General features: G+C 33.4%; 1 protein-coding gene across 3 annotated transcripts in view; it reads left to right on the top strand.

Moving 5' to 3' along the window:
* Positions 1-25385, top strand: part of LOC145681530 (uncharacterized) — a 196087-nt gene that overhangs the window by 75412 nt on the left and 95290 nt on the right. For all 3 annotated transcript variants that reach the window (XM_081753173.1, XM_081753174.1, XM_081753175.1), the window contains exon 6: positions 402-524. In XM_081753173.1, the coding sequence (XP_081609299.1) occupies positions 402-524 (123 nt within the window). The remainder of the gene's footprint in view (positions 1-401; positions 525-25385) is intronic.

Genomic DNA, 25385 nt, shown 5'->3' with positions numbered 1-25385 from the left:
CTCATTTGTCAATATTTTTTCAATGAAGAAAAACCCTTTAGAAGTATCTAAGATTCATTCTTTTTTATAAGTTTCGAACTTATGTATGATTATGAGCTTCATTGTAATTTCTGTTTACTACTATTCAACCTTAATTATACATCGAGTAAGATATTGTTAAATAAGAATTAGTACTACAAGACAGGTACTAAATAATTGGAGTGATTTCAGTTGCTGTATACTGGGAAATTGTTGGAAAGTAGTGGGATTATAGTTTCAAGCCTTATATATTACAATTACTTGTATATTACAATGTAATTTATGTAATCGGTGAGACAGTCTGGTTTTGGATAACAGCAGTATTCTGGACACGGCATTCTTTTCCTTAAATATCACGTGATAATCCTTCTTCCTCTACATAGAAAAAGTTGGATGCCAGCCAGGATGGTTTCTGTGTGCCAATGGACAGTGCAGAAGCGAGCATTACGTATGTGATGGACGTGGAGATTGTAGAGACAGGAGTGATGAGAATGCAGAAATGTGTGGTAAGTGTATATTTTCTACACAAAAAATTAGTTTATTTGCAACAGCGTTATTTCACACTTTTCTATCAGAGTTTGAAATGCTTTTTATATCGTAAGTTATTGAGTACGTCATTATATACATATATAGAGAATTTCATTGTACTTGGAAATTACCTAAATAATATTTAGTATGATCAAATTTATAAATCTTATGTACGCCTTCAATTTCTACTCACCGTAACATAAACTTGTTTACATAGACTCATAAATGAAACACTGCACATTTTGAAAGTAAGTGAAAATTTATAAGAAAAGATTAATGATTTCGAAGAACCTAAATTGAAAACTTTCTAAATGTCTGTAGTGGTGTAACGTTAGTTGTGCACCTTTATGTAATAAAACGAACATAAATAATTTTTAATGAGTAACTGCATTACCAATAGTTTAATCTAACTTTCAGACGACTTAGTTCACATTTCATATTCATATTTCGACTTAGACAGAAATAGTGCTATTTCACTACGGACCAAAACAGGTAACAACTTTGTTTGTGGTTTATTGTACAATACAAAATGATTACACAAGAACGCCGAGTGATTTTAAGAGCAAGTCAGTTATGTTTTAATTTCCACATTTTTGTTACGTACTAACTCAACGGAAGAAATCTCTTCTTACTACAAATCTTAATAGAACTAAGAATATTTCCTCTATCAAGCGTTCGGTTTGCAAGGAAGAAACCTTGTACGGATATTTAAAACTAACAATCATGAAATGTTATACGTTTGACCTACTTCAGCAACTAGTACATTTTAGACTTCCAAACTATGCTATGAAAAGTGTCTTAAGTCTTATAGAACTGCTTTAGCTGTCCATCCATCCGGCCGTTTGTCCGTCCTTCCGTCTGTAGGCAAGTGTCAGAGCATAAACTGCAAGAGATATTTTAAAATAGATTTTGCAATCCATTCAGCATTTACAGACATGAGTATCTACAACACTTTACCGAAACCGAAAGTCATTCAACCGGTTTAAACGTTTATCAGCATAGATAGGGGGATCGGTAAAAGATAGCTTGAATCAATTTTTCATAAACGATTGAACTTTTCCAGACAACATATCGTGACTATCTACCGAAATCTAAATTTCTTCAAATTTTCTATTACTTCCGGTTTCAATGCTGATTTGAATAAAGCAGAAACTGTGAGCGGTGCATGAATTAAGCGTCGTAAAATTACGTCCCATCTCCTTCGTTAACCGTTTATTCACATTGACAGTGGTTCGACAGATACCGAGATGCGGTTTCATACAAACTATTCAGCATTTAAGGACAACATATCATGACTATCCATAATATTCTACCAAAACTGTTAGTAGACGAAATGTTACTTCCGGTTGTAATACCAGTGTCAACGTTTATCCTCATAGAACAAAAGCGGTAACGTAGTGAGAAGTAATATTAGCAAACGATCCACTTACTCAATACAATATACTATATGTATTTGCAACACTGTATCAAAACAAGAAATAGCGCTAATGTACTGATACATCCGATTTCAATATTGAAATTTGCAGAGTAAAGACGGTAATATGCGTATTCTGCAATCGATTCAGCGTTTATAGAACAGATTGAAACCTTATTCCATTAGAAGTGATTCAAATTAACAATTCTGTTTTCAATGTTACTCGCTATAGAACGAAAAAAGTAACAGAAAGCAAGAACATTTTCTGCAAACTTTTCAGCGTTTCAAGGCAACACTATTGCTAACCACAATATTCTGCAGAAAAACAGAAGTGTTCAAATTTGCTATTATTACTGATTCCAACATTGATTTCCAAAGAGTAAAAAACGAAAACACTGTCAAGATAGGTGTTTTGCAATCAATTTAGCTTTCGAAGAATAGGTTTCGTCTTTCTGTTAACCCTTTATTCAAACCGGAAGTGGTTGAATTAGTAATTCCAGGTTCCAATATTTAGTGAAACAAAACAACAACAGATAATAAGCAACTTATGGGAATAAGTTGTTTCTTTGTAATTCATCCAGTGTCGCAGTACAAGTTGCTATGACTATCAACAACACTCTATGGAAACAGGAAGTGGTTCAAATGCTCTATTACTTTCGATTTCAATCCTGGTTTTTTGCACAGCAAAGCATCAAATGCTATCAACATGCAGTATTGTAATCGATTCAGAATCCCAAGAATAGTTCAATTTCTTTTGTTGACACTCTATTCAGACCAAAAGTTGTTCAAATTACCAATTCTGGTTTCAAGGTATATTTCAACAGAATGAAATTAAACATATAGTAGGAATATCTTTAAACAGTTCAGCGTCTCGAGGCAACGTATCATGACTATCAAGAACACTAAGCAAGGATTGCAAGTGGCTGAAATTTACTATTACTTCCGGTTTGAATATCGATTTCAACTTATATCGCCATTAACAAGAAAACAGTAATAAATAGCGAGAAGCGATTTTGTAAACAGTTCAGCATCCCAAGGCAACATATGCCTATTCAAAGTACTTTATCGAGAATCAGAGTGGTTTAAATTTTATTATTACTTCCGGTTTAAATATTCATTTGTGTAGGGTAAAAACGTTATATGCTCTTACGATGTGATTCTGTGGAAACGATTCAGTGTCTCAAGGCAACATATCATTGTTATCCGCAACCGTCATCCAGAAACGGAAGTAGCTCAAATACACTATTACTTCAAGGTTTCGAAACTCATTTCCGTAGGCCAAAAGTGTTATATGACCTCAAGATGCATTTTCCAAGAAACAGTTCAGCGTCTCAAGACAACATAATTATTTACAACACTCTACCTAAAGAGGAAGTGGTTCAAAGGATTCAATACTTATTTGTATTGAGCATAAACAATAAGGGAAATTTTGGTGTATTTGTTGCAATCGATTCCGTTTGCCCACAATCCATCATTTCAGTTAATTTTCTGCTGAACCGTTAAATGATTCAAATTAATCATGTCCGGTTTCAAAATTGATTACCATAGAACGTAATTGATTACCATACACTAGATAGTGATTAATGGTTTTATTCAATCGATTTAGGACCTGAAAAGAACATGTCACCTCAAAACATGGCACTATATTAAAATCACAACTAATTGAAATTTACTACTAGATCCTGTTTTAATTTCTTGTTAGTATTTTCTATAGAATAAAAGCTGTAAGAGGAATCGAGATGTTGGTTTCTATAATCGATTTAGATTGCGAACAATATTTCCATCTTTTCTGTTCACCCTTTGTTCAAACCATTACTGGCTCAGATATTTATCACCGTAGAAAATAAATGGTAATAGAAAGCAAAAAAAAAAAAAAAAAAGTTTCATACAAAGATTATACAAAGATTGAATCATATATTTATCATCACAACTCACAACACTTTATTAGAAGTGGTTGAATTTGTCAATATTCTAATTTCGGACTTTCATAGAACAAAACCTGCAAAAATAAGCAAATAAATCAAGAAGATTTTTTTGCAACCCATTCAGTACCCCAAGACTACATTCTATTTCCTTCTTTAAGCCTATATTGGTACTGCAAGTGGTTCAAGTTAGCAGTGTTTTGTTTCACGTTTTATCGCCATAGTACAAAAACAGTAAGGTACACCGAATAATGGTTTTCTGATATGTATTCAGCGCCTCAACAACACCTTGTGCCCGCGATTTTATTACTCTATTGCAAACAGTACTTATAAATATACTAGTTCATTTCTCAGTATTGAATTTGCATAGTTCGAAATTCTTAGTCTCAAACTTTGAAACGATAACTTACTTGATTTTACATCTAATACGGGAAAGTGTCTAAATTTTCATAATGAAGGTAAATGATGAACTTTTTTGACGTGTTCCACTGAATATTGGTTGAGTACTGGTTTACACTAATTTTTAATTTTTACCCTTGTGCATTTGGAATCATAATAAAACCTGAACCAAAGTTTATAATTTCTAAACAGAATAATTTAATTTTTCTTCATTAGTGGGTTGTATTCTGTAATCCTGTGTACATTTCTTGTTAAAATTGAACTAACACTTGATTTCAATTCTTTCGGTCATGTTTTGAAATTCTGACATGGTTGCTATTTTTTTCCGAATCCAATATGGCGGCTATCAAAGGTGGCCACCTTCGTGAATGCACAGCGCTGTCTTTGAAAGCCTACATCTCCCAAACTAATTGACCAATCTTCATGCAACAAACACCAAACGACGTAAAAAAATAATAAATTTGCAAACATTGACAAGAATCATTACTTATCAATGCAATTAATAGCGTGAGAAGTAATTTTATTTCAAATTTTGCACATTTTATGGTGTGTTTTTATTATATATATATATATATATATATATATATATATATATATATATATATATATATATATATATATATATATATTTAAAAAATAACAAGTAAACGGCAAATAATTGAGAACAAAGTTGTGTACCGTTTAAAAGAGTAAAAAATTGTCTTTAAATTTTCATGTATATCATTCAGTTTGGTTAAGAAACAACGTAATTATAACAAAATATTTCCTTTTCTTGCTTGATTTTCCCACATGAATAGAGGGGGCTAAGAGTAATAAAATAACCAAAGAGCCAGTTTGCTGAAATCTTTCTAGTTCGATGTGTTGATATTATGATACGATGAAAGAGGAATTGAAGTGGTCCGAGTCTGATAGGTTATCCGAATCCAATATGGCGGCCATCAAAATGGCAGCCATAGCGCAATCATTATTCTCACTTACACCCTGTAAGCAGCTATTATATTGATCCATGAGTGATATTTCTGACGAGTGAAAATTGGTACCCTAGTTATTGCTTTTACCTTTGACAGCCGAATTCAGAACATGCAAGCACATGTAAATAAATTATCCTCTATTCCTATGTTCTGCTCATGTTTTCTTTTGGTATTATTTCTATCATATTAAATATTGTAAAACACAATTATATTTGCTTTAACAGACTTCATAATAATAATTCAATATCTTTAATAAAACTTAAGAAGAACACTTAAAGGGCGGTGAAAATAGTTTGTTCAGACAATACAAACATTTGAAAAATTGTCCTTCAGCAACACTGATGCTGCTTCTGCGCAATCCTCCCACACAATGTTTGCCTGCTTCTGAAGACATATTTCGGAAGTAATCGATGGTCTTTTTACTGTTGTTAAAGAATGCTGTTAAATGTCGTTTAGTGCTGGTATGTGAAAGAAAATAGCTAACAGATGCATTAGTAATGTTTGTGGAAGCATCCACAAGGAACTCGATTGATGTACTCCCATGCGCAAAAAAAAATTGCGCGTATACTGTAACTCACGATTTTTCGCAATTATTTCATTTTCCATATGTTTATGGGTAAAATTTAGTTATTAGTAAGTGGAGATAATAGAAAGCAATCCATCTAAGGAGATATTTCCAAAAAATATAATAAAATAATAAAAATATAAGCAAAAAACAAAATTATGTTCGGTTTTGTGTATACTGGCAATAATGTTTTCGAGGGAATTTTTGGAGTAGCACAGCACGATTGCAGAGGGAATAAGAAGATTAGTAGGAGAAGACCTGAACCAAGGAATGGAAATTGGAGTAAAATATTGCATTTATTGGCTTAAATCTAGGGTGTAAATTGTCTGTCAAATATAAATTAGCTTCTGTAAGCAAGATGTTATGCGAAAATATATAAACAAAGAGAAAAACTGTTGTCTTAAGTTTGGAAGTGACATGCTCTATAGCCATGAGCATTTATTTCTTAAGAAAAAGATAAGCAACAAGAGAAAATCTGTGTGGTCAAGTGGGTAGTATGACGGACTAGTAATTCTTATACTGTTTTGACACCAGATCGAATCCCATCCGGTCCTGTTCAATTTTTTTTCTTTACAAAACATTGTAGAAAGTGTATAATTTTTATGTTGATAAAACTGAAACAATACAATTAGGAAATAACTTTTTGTTTCCTCTGATGACGTATTTATTTAGAATTAGTGTACTATTAGTAATACCGATTGCTTTCAGTTTATGGTGTTGTATAGCTTCCTTTATCATCCTCTTTTCTTGAAAAAAAATATCTCCAATAAAGTATGAAAAATATATATAGTCAGAATCAGACATCTTAGTATCAAACGTGATTTATCGTGATGAAATGAATAAGTTTCCCGTTATTAAAAAAGAAAACTATAGAAAATCATTGAATTTGGTCTTAAGGTTTTTATTGTGCTATATGTATTCTTTATAAGACTATACTTTATAAGGCAAGATGACCGATCATACCCTCAAACTTAGCTAGTGAGTGAAAGATGTTTTCGGCACAAATATTTTACAGGTTTAGGTGCATGAAACACCAATACGCCATGGTCTTGACCTTCTTTATTTCACATTATTATCCGACATATCATAGCAGGTAAAAAGCAGCATCAATCGGCAAGAAGAACTGCAAGTTGTGGTCTTAGTCTGTTTTTGATGCTCCGGACTCGATCGCCTAGCACGCTCGTCTATACCTTGACTCATACGTCTATCATTCAGTGCAGGCACATATCCAGCTTTTCTTTTCGGAGGGGACCCGACACGAATCCTCGTAAGCACGTAATTCTAATGTTTCAAAAATATCAATAATAATAATAATAATAATAATAATAATAATAATAATAATAATAATAATAATAATAATAATAATAATAATAATAATAATAATAATAATAATGCAACAGTTCTGTATTTCTCTTAAACGTTTCTTACTTGTCATTTATGAACCGGTCAAACTTAATTCTAACTCACACGAAATCAAAAAATATTTTCTAGAGACATGTAAGGAAAACTGTCTGCTACGTATATCACATAACAAAAATAGCAAATGGCAATGAGTGTATCGTTCTAATACAGTAATGTTATAAACAGACCGGAAACGAAATTGTAATCCCATTTAAAAGTGTTCTTTAATTCCACCTGGTATCAATGGCATTACGGTATATTCTTACAATTAACACTTCCCAAGTGTAACACTCCGATTTTTGAAAGTTGACGCCCGAAAGACAAAAACAAGTGGACCAAAGTGTACGAAATTGTGCACAGATATGGCAGACGTAAAATGAAGGAATACGTGTTTTGTATTTTCCTGAAAAAAACGGTTAGGTGGGACGCAGACCCCTCCAAACCTTTGATCATGAAATGTCAAAAGTGCTAGTAACAATATGTCTGATGTGTGTAAAGGACGAAGAATTCCGATGACACTTTGTGTATGGACAATACGCAAAAACTAAACGAATGCCTGTTTTAGGGGACAAAATCCCCTATCCAAAATGATGAAAGTTGACGCCCGAAAGGCAAGAAGAAGTGAACCGAAATGAATGAAATTGTGCACAGATATTGTAGACGAAAAATGAGGGAGTATGGGTTCCGTATTTTCCTGAAAAAAAAAAACGTTTCGGTGGGACACAGACCCCTCCAAAACAATGTCAGAAGTGCTTAAAGGACATGAAGAATTGGAACGACACATTGTGTAGGGACAATACGCAAAAAAAAGGTTTATTTTCTGCGAAAAATTGGTTTTAGGGGGGCAGAATTCCCCCCCCCCAAATTTTGAAATCGTGCACAGATATTCTAGACGTAAATTGAGGTAATTGTGTTTCGTATTTTCCTGGAATAAAGCGATTGAGTGGGTCTCGGACCTTCAAAGCTGTTGATTAGGAAATATCAAAAGTGCAAATAAGTATGTATACGTCAGAAGTTCCTAAAGAGTATGGAGAATTGCAACGAAACTTCGTATAGGGACAATTTGCAAAACAATAAATGAAATGCATTTTAATTTGTATGGAAAAAACAGTGTTGGGGCCTAGAGCCCCTCCAAAAAAAAGTTAATATTACCGTAAAAGTGCAGGAAGGAGTGGACCGAAGCAAATGAAATTGTGTGTAGATATTGTATAGACTGTATGTAAAATAAGGACTTTCGTGTTTTAAAGATGTCCCTATCGATTTTGGCACATCAACAGCAAACAGGAAATTAATCGGCACGTGTTTTTGTTTATGCGGAAAAACATTGTAAGGGTTAAAGTTGCCTCGTGAAATACTACAAAATACGCTATACTGTTTGTGCTTGTTGTTGATCTGCCAAATTTGAAGAAATCTGATGGAGACACTTGTGAAACACGAGAGGCTTTATTTTTCATATCCAATATCTACAGACAATTTCATTCGCTTCGGTCTAATCCTTCCGACACTCAACGCCTCGGTCCACTCAAAAGGTTTTTTTCTCTTTTCAGGAAAATACGAAGCACGTATTTCCTCATCTTACCTCTACAACATTTGTGAACAATTTCATTCAGTTCGGTACATTTTTTCTTGCCTTTCTTGCGTCAAATTTCAAAATTCATGGGGGGGGGACCTTTTGTCCTCTAAAACCGTTTTTTCGCAGGAAATAAAAAAGCCGAATTTGTTTATTTTTTGCTTATTGTCCTAACACTAAGTTTTGTTCCAATTCTTCATGTAAATTTAGGCACTTCTGACATTCTGTTATTAGCACTTTTGATATTTCATGATCAAAGGTTTGGAGGGATCTGTGCCCCACCTAACCGTTTTTTCCAGGAAAATACAAAACACGTATTCCCTAATTTTATGTCCGCAATATCTGTTCACAATTTCGTTCACTTTGGTCCAGTTGTTTTTGCCTTTCGAGCGTCAACTTTCAAATTTTGGGTGAGGGCTTTTGCCCCCTAAAACCGTTTTTCAGCAAAAAAAATAAATAAATAAATAAATAAATAAATAAATAAAATAAAAAATAAAAAAGCACTTATTTGTTTATTTTATGTATAGTATCTACCTGCCAAATTTTATCAAAATCGGAGTGTTGCACTTGGGAAGTGTTACTTGTTAGAATTATAACAACAACGCATTGTCCACAGTTTGGACACTGACTCAAAGTAATCTGACATTAAAAAAAACCTCAAAAGGGAAAAAGTAGGTTTATTAAAAAGTGCTTGAGGTTTGGTAGGGGACAGCTTCCAGGACCTCACGCTGGATATCACTGAGTCAATGCATTATATTTGTTTCTTGCAAAGATGATAATTAGATGCGTAATGTGTAAAATTATATCATAGTTTGACTTTTTATAGGTCTTTCCTTAACACATCCATATTATCCGGCGTTCTGCCTGCCTGTTTTATGTCGGATAAGCGAAACTCTACTGTATTTTCAGATAGCATATACACAGGAGCTAGAGGTCTGCACGGGCCGGAATTTTTAGAACGGACCCGGCCCGTCCCCTTTAATTTATAATCTATAGGCATTAGCGGATTAAGGGCAGAGCCAATGGAGCCCAGGGCCCCCAGCTCAGGGGGCTCTTTAAAATCCCTCTGTTTAATACTTACGCTCGCGGTATCGCTAGATTTAAGTCTTTGCATCAGCAGCATTTACCTGTTAATAATGAATGCAATTATTTAATTGTTAATAATGAATTTAACTAAACTAATTATTGTAAACTTGGAGCACATTCAAATATTACAGCATAGTTCTCGGTAGTTCCATAAGTAATTTCAGAGACCACGGTATTTCAGTGGTAGAGCGTTCACCTTTGGTGCATGGAGTCCTTGGTTCGATCTATGCTCGCGCCAAGTGAACCTTGTGCTGGACAAACACTGTGTGCGTGGGTTTTCTCGAGGTTCTCCTGTTTTATCCCACTTTTTTCATTCCACCATTTCATTCATTTCTTATCATCACTGTCTCTTTTAGCCTATCCGGCATAATCGTGGGACGTAAAACTTAAAAATTTCATTTCAAATAATTTCAATCCAAAAACAGTTGCAGGAAGTACCGGTATGTAATTTCGAATAAAACAAACTACTATATACAATTCTGAGTATATTATTCTTTTATGAAATTCTCGCGAACCTTATTTCTAAATTGAAGGGTAAGAAGACTAAATTCATTCTCTTATTATTATAGATCCATTTCAATTGAAGCAGTTGGAATAGTTGAAAAAAAAAAAAAACATACCCTATATTCCAATGTGCCACAATCGGTATAACGCGCCACACTGGTGTGTCCAGCAAAGTGAACAGTGTGACGCAAACTTTTTCCTATTATTTGCAAGAATATTTGTCGAATTCCTGTTATTTATTATTATTATTATTATTATTATTATTATTATTATTAACGATTTTTTCATGGATCATCTGTCTGTATACGGTTAAGCAACCACAAGTATCACATTGAAGGAATGAGTGTAATTATTTACTTTAATAGTAATACAAAAGTCTATTTGCTTGTATATTCTACCGGTAATAACTGCATCCGTCTAGAAAGCTAGGACTAACAACAAAGGGATACCAAGTTGTGACCACACACCGCCCCAAATCGTGGGTGCCACAAGTTCTCTTCTACGCCTTAGAACAATAAGGGCTGTAGCGTTCAGGGAGAGAGAGAAACAACTTAATTCCATTGCAGTTATATGCTTATTAAATGTTAACTTATATTTATAAATTGTGTAAGTGATCGTATCGTTTTCTGTTTATTATTATTATTATTATTATTATTAATAATAATAATAATAATAATAATAATAATAATAATAATAATAATAATAATAATAATAATAATAATAATAATTATTATTATTATTATACATTTCTTAATACGTTGATTGCCATGTGTATGGAATTCCATACACAGGGCTGTCCTGTACAGTAGAGCGTGATTATTTTCCATACGCAAACAATGTAGATATTCCAAGTTTGTTGTGTTCGTTCTATAGGTGTGTATGTAATTAGATACATATGGCGTAGAAATCAAAATTTAATGTCCATGCCACGTATATGCAAAACCATACACAAAGACATTTATGAACAAAGACATTGAGTTTGAGTTTAACGTCTCGTTCAGCAACGAAGCTATATGACACGTCGGCCTACTGATTAACGTGGACTCCGAACCACGTGAGCTCTCGCCAGGAATCGAAGCCGGGTCTTCCAGGCCAAAGGCGCGTACGCTAACCACTAAAGAGCTTATGACTGAGACATTTATGAGCTAAAACAAAGGCGAAAACAAAGATGTGTGATGTGATTTTGAGTTTATCGTCCCTTTCAGCAGCGAGGCTATATGAGACGTGGACCTACTGATTAACGTGAAATCCGAACCACATGAGCTCCCGCCGGACGAAAACAAAGACCTTTGGAATTGACAATTGTTTGGACATTCCAGTCGAACCTACCTAATATTAACAACGTTTCTACGATAATTTCGTAACTTGTATTATTTCTTTTGTTGATTAGCTTGGTTAGGCTTATTTAAACACTTTCTTCTTTGCACCGACGTGTCACATCTCTTGGATGAAGATACACTAGCTCTCACTGGAAATCTAATCCAGAACCAATGCACTTGAACCATTTGACCACAACAAGTCACATTTAAAAAGAAGTTTCGATTTTGTTCGGAAAATTGTGATTAGGTGTAACATTTAAAAATATATTTAAGAAAGGGTACGGAGTAAACGCACTGTACTTTCTCGCTCGAATTTTTTTTACACTGACTTACGTTAGGCTGCAACTGTTATTGAAACATTTATTTGGGAAATTGCGAATAAAATAATGTTTTGGAAAACTTTGCTAGAAGAAACTTCAGGCCCAAAAGTAAAGTACCCATTGGTCATATTTCCGTTAGAAATAACTTGATCCATATATTAGAATTATAAAGGATATAATTGTATGTGAACTATAAGCAAAAGCGTCTGAGTAATTTCTGAGAAAATTATGCAAAAAGTCATCCCCAAGAATAAATTATCCCTTGTGGATCTTTTCAGTACAAACGAGCTATGCTATATTGTTAGTGTTTTCATAAAACATTTATTTATGAAATACGAACACAATCGCCTGAGTCGTTCTTGAGAAAATCGCAGGGTAAAACTTACTGACAAAAGTAATATACCATTTCTAGATTTTCCGGATGAGGGAATTATACCATATAGCTAGGTTATTTATGTAACACGTATTTATAAAATATGAACAACAAACATCTCCTGGGTTGTTTTTAGGAAGGTCATCGGGAAAAGCTTACCCCCAAAGGTAAACTCTTCTATCTGTACTTTTGACAGTATATCGAGTAATTTTTAAGCAAATCGTCGGGAAAAAATTCACTGTCAAAGTATCTCTTTTGGATTTTTCTTTTCGGAACAAGCGAGTTATACCATATTGTAAGATTATTACAGAAAATATTTTTACTGAAATTAGAACAAATTTGTCTCAGTTATTACTGAGACAATTGTCCAAAAAAAATCAACCCTTGAGAAAACCACTTCTTCTGTATGTTATCGGAATAAACTATTTATGCTCTATGTTAGTTTATTAATGAAATATTTCTTTACGAAATATGAACAAAATTACCTGAGGCGTTAATGGGAAAACCATCGGGGGAAAGCTCACCCTAAGATTAAGCTACTCCTTCGAACGAGTTGTCATATTGTTAGGTAATTAATGATACGTTTATTTATGAAATGTGGTTGAGAAAATTGTGCAAAAAGAACGCATACCATACAGTAAATTACACCATATATATTTTTTCAGAAAAATTATTCATATGTGGTGGAGATTTGTTAATAAAATATATATTTATCAAAAGTAAATATAATCGTCACAGCTTTTTTTTATTTGAGAAAATTGAATTATTTTAAATTTAAATCCTTCAGTAAATTACCTTTGCTTTTCGGTGTCGAAGGACATAAAATTCGAAAGATATTATGTTATTAAAACGTTATGTCTAGAATTCGGTGCAGATACGTTGAACAGTATGGCCTCTATTTGAGTGCGTGTAAAAGCGTGATGAACCGAGAGACAAATAGATGGACAGACATCGAAAAATCATTTTTTTCGATATGTAGGAGCCATGTAACTTGAATTTATTGAAATCTAGTATTCGGTTTTTATAAGTATCACCACACTTTCTTCCTTCGTCGCTCGAATGTGAAAACGAATAGGCCTACACCGACACGTACTGTGATAATTTGTAATCCCAAAAATTTAATTTGTTATGTTTAATGTGTGGTTACTCTAGAAAAAAAAGCTTATGCATGTTACATCATTTTATTATCAGTTTTTCATGCTACTGTATAATTCGGTACGATTATAGTTAATATTCATGGCATCTTTTGGAAGCATTCGCGTTCCTCACAAAGAGAGCTGTAAAATTTAGTTTTGTTTAAAGAAAGCACTCTTGATTTTTTTTTCGCACAGACTTGCATTCGTTGCACTTGTGGATATGAAAGAAAAGGAGAGAGAGAGAGAGTCAATACTTTAAAAAGAAACACACACACAGAAACACTAGAACAGTTTTCTTCTTCATGACAACGAGCTATCGCTGTGACTGTGTTCCTCACGCTGTGTGTAAAGCTGCAGGTTGCTCTTGTTTTGTTTTTTCCTGTTCCTGACTCACAGACACTCGCAGTGAGTTGAAGCTGTGTAAAAACGGAGAGGGAACGGTTAAGCATACCATACCATAAACTAAAAACAATCGCTATTAGTAACAAATAGTAAGCTAATTCTGAAAAAATACGTCATCAGAAAAACAAAAAGTTATTTCATTATTATATTATTTCGTTTCTTATTAACATAAAAATTATACACTTTCTACAATGTTTTGTAAAGAAAAAAAATTGAACAGGACCGGATGGGATTCGATCTGGTGTCAAAACAATATAAGAATTACTAGTCCGTCACTCTACCCACTTGACCACACAGATTTTCTTCTGTTGTCTATCTTTTTCTTAAGAAATAAATGCTCATGGCTATAGAGCATGTCACTTCCAAACTTAAGACAACAGTTTTTCTCTTTGTTTGTATATTTTCGCATAACATCTTGCTTACAGAAGCTAATTTATATTTGGCAGACAATTTACACCCTAGATTTAAGCCAATAAATGCAATATTTTACTCCAATTTCCATTCCTTGGTTCAGGTGTTCTCCTACTAATCTTGTTATTCCCTCTGCAATCGTGCTGTGCTACTCCAAAAATTCCCTCGAAAACATTATTGCCAGTATACACAAAACCGAACATAATTTTGTTTTTTGCTTATATTTTTATTATTTTATTATATTTTTTGGAAATATCTCCTTAGATGGATTGCTTTCTATTATCTCCACGTACTAATAACTGAATTTTACCAATAAACATATGGAAAATGGAATAATTGCGAAAAATCGTGAGTTACAGTATACGCGCAATATTTTTTGCGCATGGGAGTACCTCCACTTTGCTTAGCTCGTATTTTTTTTCTTTCAAGTAATGTTCGATATACTTATCGAATATAATGCGAATTTCGTCTGATAATCGTGAGAACCACTTTATTTTTTGATAAATTATGTTGCAAAATCACCACAGATTTTCACGAAGAGGCCTTCTACATGCTTTGTACAATTGACATTCCATCAATTACCATGATGTTTTTACTTTGAACACCCCTGATCGAATTTTCATCAATTTCTGGCTCGGTACTGTTCCGTCAATCTAGCTTTCCTTCCAAAGTACGAATAATAGTAGCTTTATTTGTGTCCAATAGGAGCGAACCATCTGCAGCAAAAAGCACTCGAGGGATCGTAGATAGTCCAAACTCTTCAATCACTTTCTTTTATGTCTAAGTCATTGCGTGTATGGCAGATGATTACAAAACGCGCAAACAAACTTCTCTCTTCCTTCAATTTGATGATTTTACCGGCTACAGATTTTGTTAGCTTCTTCGTCAGATGGTGGAGGACCCCAAATTAAGCTCCCTCATTTTATCAAACACTGTCTGTGTGGAACCGGGAAGTCGATATTTCATGAACTGTTCTGTTTGCTCTCTCCCCTTGCCATCATGGAGAAAAATATGTGTTTTTATTTTCTCGGGAACAACTGCTTTGGTTGTGATGTTTAGAAGCTCTCCCGTTCCAGCAAAAGGACTACCATAGTGAATTAAAATCTTTCTCAATTCGTCTGGATTTTGCAGCACTCGATTTCCAACGAGACAATGATGGTTATGTGACTGCACGCATTCCTTTGAACCACATAACATTTCAAATTCTTGGAGGACTTGAGATACAATGGGTGCCTACCAAAGATAGCGATCTAGAGCTGACTCATTTTGCGTCAATCCAGTGATGCCTCCTGTTACTTTCAGTGATCGAATCTGATGTTCTATCCCGTGATCTGAGCCAATCAATGTAAAAGGATGACCGGACTTGTTGAAACAAAAGTTTCCCTCTTTTACGTTTTCAAATACTTCAGGCTTGGTTTTCCGCAGATCTCGTGTTTCTTCACAATGCAGAGTGGTAATTCTGGCGTAGCTTAGTTGATCATTTGAAAAGAAATATTTTATGAGGTTTTCTTGAGCAGAAACATGAAGGGACCAGTTGACCTCCCTTGTGACCCGACTGTATCACTGCATAGCTTCAAACTGCTTAGCCGTATCACTCAATTGTCCATCTTCCTCTTGCAGAATGCTTCCAAATTTCTCCTCCTGACAAGTGTACATAACATTGTTATGTTCTTCTCTAATTTCCTGTGTGCATGTTGGATCACAAGACACCGCATTTTAAGCTTGTCCAAGGTTGGATATATTTCTGTCTTCTTCTCTGAATATGCAATCAGGTTATAGGAAGTGGAAAGCGAGCATCATAAACGTGTGTGCTTCTATTCCTCTGTATAAATGTTTTTCCGGAATAATTTGACGGACGGTTGTGGGGCTATAATTCCAGCAGCAACCCAACAGTCATCAAATCCACTACCTTCAATATAGGATCCTAGAGAACGCAAGGGTTCCAAGACAATGTGAGTTCACCCAAACGCAGTACGAATTTTCCTCTCATACCCTCGCGGGCATTGAGTTTCTGTGCTTTCTCGTACAAAGGCATATCAAGAGTTACAACACATGGCGAATTGAAGCCTATAACTAAATGACAGATGCGTCGTGCATTCATCAAGGCACTAAATAGTCCAGAATATTCTGTGGGTGGAATTCTTAAAATGGGTGCAATAACGGAAACGTTGGTGTTAGTAACTGGTTCGGACAGTAAAGCGTTGTACGATGTCCAAGGAATCATGAACTTTGCATAAGGTTTTGGCCCAACACGTTCATTCTCTTCTTTTGAATCACATGTGCTTGAATATGCTATGCATTATCATGATGACATAATCCACACAATGTCCTTATCATTGCACATCTGTAGTTCGACACTTGGTTTAGAAATACATTAACCTTTGTGAGTGTGTGGCTGAGAACCTGGAGCTGAAAACTGACGAATGCTCACACTGGAGCAAGTTTTTCGTGACTCATCTTACCTTCAGGGTTGAAGCGCAACTTCTGGGCCATCGTTACTTCATTGGAATACTGCTTTTGATACATTACGGTGCAAGTTCCGTGTGAAGTGTCTCTTCCTGTGGCTGTATCTTCATTAAAGAAAATGTTATAAATAGCAAACCACAGTGGCTTCTCTTTAACTGTGAATGGAGGTATATGAACATTATCATACTGTCTCACTTCTATCTGTATTGCATGGGCAAATCTAACTTCAATGTCCTCTATTTTCTTATACTTAACTCCAATTCCATAGTTCTCCATTGTAGTTACGAGTTGTTTGCTTCTTGTTTTTGGATGAATGAATAGCGGAAGCCCAATGGTTAATGGTGTATAAGCTTCCTGTCGGAAATTATTATCGTCATGTTTTGGATGATAGTTAATTTGACGATCAGATCTACAGCTAGCGACAATCAATTGACATAAGTTGTTCATGGCTTTATTAACTTCTTCAGCTCGTAATCTTTGAATTACAGCCTTGTATCAGCCAACGCATAAACTGTTGGAGAATTGGCAGAGAGCTATACCCGTCAAAAGATCCATCAAATTTCAAGAGTTCACTGGCAAGGATTTCGTCACGAATTATTTGTGATGCTTTGAGTACTGCAGTTGTGTCAGCATGAGAAATGTTTTCGAAGTTGTGAAGGGCCTTTCCAATAGTCTTGGAAGCGCAGAGATTCTCAGAAGCGTTCATTTGTGGTAGATGGACAAAGTTCAGATTTGGTAACTTCTGTATTTGTGATTCCAGATGACGCTTATAGTTGTCATCAACTATCTTTCCACTTTTCTCAGAGAGTATATAAAGATAAGATGCATTGACATCCCGCATACTTATTATAGGATCTTAATCCCGATAAAAGGTGCATTAAGATATTTAGTAATACGATGTCAGCCAAAACTTCTGCCGAAGATGTTAACAATCCAGTTTCATATGTTCCGATAAATATTTTCTTCTTTCAGCATTCACCAAGCATATTAAGTGACATTTCATGTCATATGAAATTGCGTCCCCGGGTTCGTTCAAGAGGGTGGGAAGTCAGAACTTCAATTCGCAACCGTAGGCACTATGGATCCATGTTTTAAAGCATCCTCATATCTCAGCTTCGATTTATCTTTAGTGTCTTCCATGAACTAAACTACAGTAACAGACTTTGTGGAAGAATGCTGTCTTTTCCTGCAGATGCTCAGGAGATAACGGTTTAAGAAGAGATGCGACCGCTGAATACTGAAGATCACCAAATTTGCTTCTGCACACTGCAATTGTTATTAGCTTTTCTAGTGATTCAAGAGATGGATTTCGAGTTACGTCTCCTCTTTTCTGATACTGTCACACGATACAGAGATTATAATCAAGTTCTTCCGGAATAGGTTATTTTATCTTGTAAGTTAATTACATACTTTCATTTCTGAATATACGAGAACGAATTGGACAAACACTTTAGAAACAACGAATAAGTCACAAGTGTAACAAAGGTAACGTAAAGCAAGTGATAAGATACAGTACTTACGATGCAATTGAAATTCGGCAAGTAACCGTGAGCTCCTTCGTGGCTAAGTGGTTAGCGTACGCGCCTTTGTCGTGGGAGACCCGGGTTCGATTCCCGGCGGGAGCTCATGTGGTTCGGATTCCACGTTAATCAGTAGGTCCACGTCTCATATAGCCTCGCTGCTGAAAGGGACGCTAAACTAAAATCAACACAACAACTCGGCAAGTAACCGCAGTTTCCTCTGCTAACTATGAGTAGGTCCACTTTCCGCGGCACTTATATACTTTGGCCGAGTGCTAGAAAGTACCGGAAACTTCCATTGAATTCTAATGGAACGTTCTAAAACCCCATTGACTTCTAATGGAAAGTTCTAGAATGTTCGAGAAAGTTATAGAACAATCTATAATTTTTAAGAGTAGAGTACATATGTAGGTTCTGCCCCACTTTCCCCCCTTCCACCCCCTAACTATCAAAAAAATTATGAACCCGCCATTGACCATTGTACTTTAACACAGAAGGATACCCCAAAGTGAGATCGCATAGGCTTTTATGACATTTAAAACCATAAAATCTTACATCTAAAACTTATAACTAAAACTACACTACATATAATTACATCTACTCCTCTTCTATCTTATAATGCCCCCAAGCTAGCGTATTTACACCATCTCGTAGTATATATCTTTTATCGTCTGAGGAATCTAATGCTAGCTTATGAACGGTTATACTATATATATCATGCTTAAAACTTCTAATGAGGTTTATGTCTTTATACGTTTTAACATTTTTAAATAAACTTTCTTTATAATCATCAAACTGCAACTCCTTGGCAACTACGCATTTAGTTACTCCTTTAGCTTTTTTCTCTTCTTTATTTTCTACTCTATAAGCATACATCTTTGATCTCAATCCAATAAACTCTGTCATTATCTTACCTTTATTTTCATTTTTCATCTTACCTATTACTTTTTTGTTTATTAGTGGTAGTCCATATATATTATTTTCCTTGTATTCACTCGTATCAAACTGGTCAACTATTTCTGCTATATCTTTATAAAAGTCTTCAGTCTCAATCTCATATATAAAGCTATCGGTATCCATATAACATAAATCTATATTGTTTCCATATTTCGGCTTCATCGTGTTATAGTGAAAATCATACATTAATAGCTTGGATAGCTCTAACACACTCATACCAACATATATTGGCTTATTAAACGTTAATCGCTCTTTTTTCATATGTATAGCACACAAGTTCTCACTAAATATTGTTCTGTAATCAAAATTAGGTTTTGCAATTAATGCTTCTACCCTCTTAGGATCACATTCTAATTGTATGGGCTGCCTCTTTCTAATATTTTCCATTGTTTTTCCAAATACCGAGTTATTCATGAGCTTATAAAAATCTTCTTCAAACTTGTTTTTAGCTTGCGTTCTCATATTTGTATTTAAATCAATGTATTTCTTTAACCAGTCTGATTGTTTGAATTCTAATATTCTATGCACTTTCTTTAATCTCATTCCAAGTGACATATATAGTTTTAAGTTCCTATAGTGAATTACATATCTTTCCTTATTATAAAGTGTCGTTAGTAGTTTTGATTGTTTTGAGCCGGGTGGACACATGTTCTCTGGAGCTAATGGTAAATCAGAATGCTTGTTATGTAAATGCTTTGGATATTCTAAATCTACTTCTAATATGTAACCAGTTTCTGAGTCATCCGGAATGTTCATTATATCTATGTAAGGTTTAACCCACTTAAAGTCTTTATAAGGCATGTATTGGCTCATAGCCCATCCATATAAGTTGTTTGCGTCTAGATATGCTAGGTATGTTGAACACTCATCTTTATTATAATCTTGCATATATTTGTTGTTAGCTTTTACATATCTTTTACTGCATTGTGAGATTCCTCCTCGTATACCCTTTTCTAACATTAGTATTTTATCATAATCAGTCAACATTTCTAAGTTAATTTTAGTCATCTTTAACATTGCGTCCCACGATAGACCTGGTGCTGTATAATACCAAGCAGGATCTAATCCATATGCCTTTAAACACACATCTCTAAAGTTTTCAAATATATCTGTTAATTGAAGGACATCTGTTTTGTTATAATGTTCAGTTAAATCTTCCCCTATTTTCAGATCGAATTCTTTACAAACTCGTACATGAAGCTTATGGCGTTCAGGACTCATTTTTTCTCCTGTTAATCTGTTTGTAAATTTATCTGGAGATAATGGAACAGGTTCTTTCAATTTTTCAAATGAATCATAAAAGTCATATGGATAATCGCCTTTTGTAGTAACTAGATCAAGCTTATCAATTGGAAAAAACTTCAATGTTTCTCGAAATTGTTCTGGCTTTAAATTCTTTGTTAACTCTGCTAAACTCTTTGACATAAATCTAAATGAATCAACAAATCTTAAATTTATTCCATCTTTTTCTGATCCTGCTTTTACATATTTTTCATATGTTATGTACCTTTCCTCATTATTAGCGATCAGTTTAATTTTCTGTGTATCATAAGCTAACTCCCTAATAAACAAATGCGTATCATAGCCAGTTAAGTTGTGAAGAAATACAGGAACAAAGTTGGGATTTTTATAGTTTAAATTGCAATAACTGTGAGCTGCACCTCTAAACTTTCCAGTTAAATGATCATGATCTCTTACCTTTGCTTTATTTTTATTTATCTTATACAAAAACTTTTTTAAGTCATGCTTCCATTCTTCTATTTTTTCACTCATATCATCTTTATCCTTGTAGAACTGTATTTTCTTCTTCAGTATATTTATTTTTTTCTCAACAGCTGGTGGTAAGTCATTCAAGTTTTTTTCACATATATGACAAGTATCAGAACTGTTATAAACTTCTATTTCCTCCTCACTAAGCGGGATCATATCAACTACCCTTTTATATATTTCCATAATTTCTATTGCTTCTTTTTGTAACATTTCAATAAATACTTTCGCAGCATCTGGACCTATATAACTAACAGGAGCTTTATAGTCCCCATTTGAATATTTGGCATAGTAACAAAAACTCATTGGCTTATGCTTTTGATATTTTACTGTTTTACTACAATTATGCTCTATTTTTAACTTACATAAAATGCATTCAAAGTCAGCAATTATCGTAAATGGAACTCTTAATGATCGATTATAGTTTTGAAATTCTATTTGATTGTCGTATGGTTTTGGAAGCTCTATTCTGACAGCTTCATGCTCTTTACAATCTAATTCATGTTTTTGCAACTGCTTCTCATTTCGAAAGTGTCTTGTTAAACATCTATCACAAAAGTATAACTTCTCAGTATGTTTTGTCACTTGACTTCTTATTAATCGTGATAAGTCTTTTATCCAACAAAAATGACTGTTTTTTTCATCTTTTACATATAATAAATTGATATGAGTTTCCTGCTTATTTTTTGTGATTTGAAGTGGATATATATTATAGTTTTTGTCATAGCTGTAAACATTGATGGAGATATTACTTCTTTTTTCAAACTTAACTATATCTTTTAACTGTACAGGAAACTCAATACCATCACAATATTTCTTTTGTAATTCATTAACAGGCTGTTTATAGTGTAAAGGTCTTTCAGGATGTATTTCAACAGGTTTTAAGTAACTTGCAATAGAATATAAGAAACATTTATTGTCTTTATTTTTAACATTAATCACTGCTTTCTTATCTTTAATCTGCTTTGGAAGTTCAATATAGGAAGAAGCTCTTAATGGTACTTACTTATTTAATGATTTCTAGGTGTTTAATTTGATGTAACGTCCATCCTGATCCTCGACCTTGAAATTCTTCCATTTCTCTACGAAGTTTTTGTTTTGCATGATGTATATATTCACTTAAGTCAGTTGATTCTAATATTCTCTCGTTTGATGTTTTGAAATTTCGCTCTTGTATTTCTTTATCTTTTATATAATCACAAATGAGAACAAGGTTTACTTTAACTGGATGAAATTTTAATTCCTCTTTGATTTTGTTAATAGCAACTCTTCCACTTGTATCTAAAAATTTTATTGGGTCTTTATATCCTCCTGTGTTTTCAACTTTAACGGTTTGTAAGCGCTTCTTGAATGCTGTTTCTTCTAATTCTACTTTTATAGGTATACGTGCTGGTTTCGGTTCTTCAATTACTTCTTCTTTAAATGGGAATATATCTCTAATCTGCCTTCTACTTTGTTCATCGTCATATTGTTTAAGAAGGCCTATCAGTTCTGCTTTTCTTAATCGGGAATATCTTTTGATTCCCTTTTCTTTACTCCCTTGTCTTAACTCTACTACAGTAAATCTATTATAATTACTCATCTTATTTATTATATAGAAAATTCTACTACTCAATTTTTATCTACACCAAAATTTTTTACTTCATTTTCATCCATTTTTTTAACACATCGTTCAAACATCTGCATGTGCCTACATATGTTTAAACTGCGTGTTAGTCTAAAACTTTCATGGGAATAACCCATCAAAGTTACATATACACATATTAAAAATTAAATCATTTTTGTAAACTTACTCATCCTCATCATCATCATCATCATAATCATCACTACCATATTTATATTCATCATCACTACTCAAATCAGATGTTTTTTGTTGCATTATTAATAATTCTTTTTCCTTTAACATTATTTGCTTCTCTACTAGTGCTGCTAAGAGTTTAAGATCATGATGAATAAGTTTAAGTCTATCATGTAATAAATCAAATTCTTTCTCCATATTTGTTATATAGAAAACCAACAAAAAATGAAATAAATTTAAAAATCTAAGAATAAAAAACAAACATGACTAGTGCTAAGGAAATATTATCTTACAAACCTATATTTGATTGTGTATGTAAATACTTAGATATTGGTGGTTATAATGATGAAGACAAAATAAATTTTAGCGTATCCATAGGTATGTTAGATCGTATGTTTAAGAAAGCCACTAAAGAAAACAACTCATTTCTTATACAAAACATTCTCTATGCAAACGTTATGGATTTGTCTGATGAGATATTAGATTCACTGACTAATGAACAATGGTTATCTATTGGTTATGATGATTATGAGGAGAAATATAACTATGATCACATTACAGAAGATTTCATACGCAAATATCTGCAGAAAGTTAATTTGAGCGAAATATGTTTATGGAAAAAGTTATCGGAAGAGTTTATAAGAGAATTAGCTGATAAAGTTGATTGGGAGATTATTTCAGGAAGCCAAAACTTATCAGAAGACTTTATAAGAGAATTTGCAGATAGAGTTGATTGGAAAGAAGTATCGTATAACCAAAAGCTATCTGAAGAATTTATTAATGAGTTTATAGATAAAGTTGATTTTGATGCTATATCTTATCGAAGCAGACTCTCTGAAGCCTTTATACGAAAACATGCAGATAAAGTTTCTTGGTGGCGCTTATCTGGAACTCAACAATTATCAGAAAACCTTATAAGAGATTACGCTGACAAAGTAGATTGGGAAATAATTTCAATATTTCAAAATTTAACAGAAGGATTTATTGCAGAGTTTAAAGACAGAGTTCATTGGCATAACATTTCAATTTTTCAACGCCTCTCTATAGAGTTTATATATTTATTTAGACATTACGTAAATTGGAGAGTTATAATAAGAAAATATCATAATAATCCCGATTTAGGTAGTATATTGAATTTAGCGTTCAATGTTACAGAAGATGGTTTGTTTAATGTTTAACTAATTACCTTTTATGACTATTATATCATAAAAGTTGTAACCTTAATTATCTAATATTAACCTTAATTATCTTTTATGATTATATTATAAAAGTTGTAACTTTAATTATTTAATATTAACCTTAATTATCAGATAATAACCTATCATATAAACAATCAATTCTTCTTCTGATAGTGATGCCCAAAACTCATTGCCTTTACCTTTTTACACCTATTCATCTTTTAACTCCAATCCTTTTAATTTTTCGATTACTTCATCATCTTGAATTTCTTCTATAACTTTTTTGATCGTGTTGAGTTCACACTTGAAAAATTCACCTTTATATTTAAATTCATCTAATTGTTTATGCACAATTGACTCTAACTTTTTAGCATCATTTGTCTTATACGTTTCTTCATAATAAAATAACTCGAAGTCAAGTCTACACTCATTAAACTGATCTAGGCGTTGTTCAAGGTTTTTTGTATAACCCACTATATATATACTCTTCTCTTGGTGCTGTTTGGTAGTTGCTATATAAACAAAACCTGACTTATCATTATCTTTTTTCAATTGAGACCATCTTTTTATTTCTTGGAACAAGTCTGGATGAACATATGTACCCCTGATTATCATTTGTCTTCCTCCTAAAATCATGTAATATATTTTTTTAGACTGATACTTTTCTTCTAATTTTTTTATTAACTTTTTTGATCCTTTATTTTCTAACCAATGATCAAACCTCTTTCCTCCATCTTGACATAGTTTAGTAGCATTGAAGTAACCAGTTTTTTTTATCTATAATCAACTTAAAATCACCAAACAAACCATACCAGTAATCATCTTTAATCTGTTCATAGCAAATATCGTTTAAGCTAAGAGAATTATCCATAGTACTCATATTTATTATATAAAAATGTTTATTTAATCATTTTCAGAGTTTTTACCCATACAAATAGACTCTTATCACCATGATTTTAGCTATCGATAAAGTTTTAACTTAATTATCTTTTATGGAATAATAACCATAAAAGACATTATATATTTACACTACAACATTACTTTTATCTATCCAACTATTATGTGAATCATCAAATCCTAACCATTTAACGTATACTTTATCACCTTTCTTTCTCAACACTTTCTCCACCAAGTATTCATCTTTATGTTTCGTCTTTAATAGTTCTGGCTCATAAAATCTACCTTGTACATCCTCTTCTTCTAAATCTTTAATTCTATATGTAGGTGGATTAGATGGAATAACTTCACTAATAACAAATACTTCTGTTGACCAATTAGGTGTATATCCTTTCTCAAATAACCCTTTCGACTTACTTATACGAACATGATCACCTAATTTGTATTTAGGTTTAACACGTTT

The sequence above is a fragment of the Thermobia domestica genome, chromosome 3 (assembly GCF_964235325.1).
Source record: "Thermobia domestica chromosome 3, izTheDome1.hap1.1, whole genome shotgun sequence".
Lineage (NCBI taxonomy): Eukaryota > Metazoa > Arthropoda > Insecta > Zygentoma > Lepismatidae > Thermobia > Thermobia domestica.
This window is presented reverse-complemented; position numbering and strand designations above follow the sequence as displayed.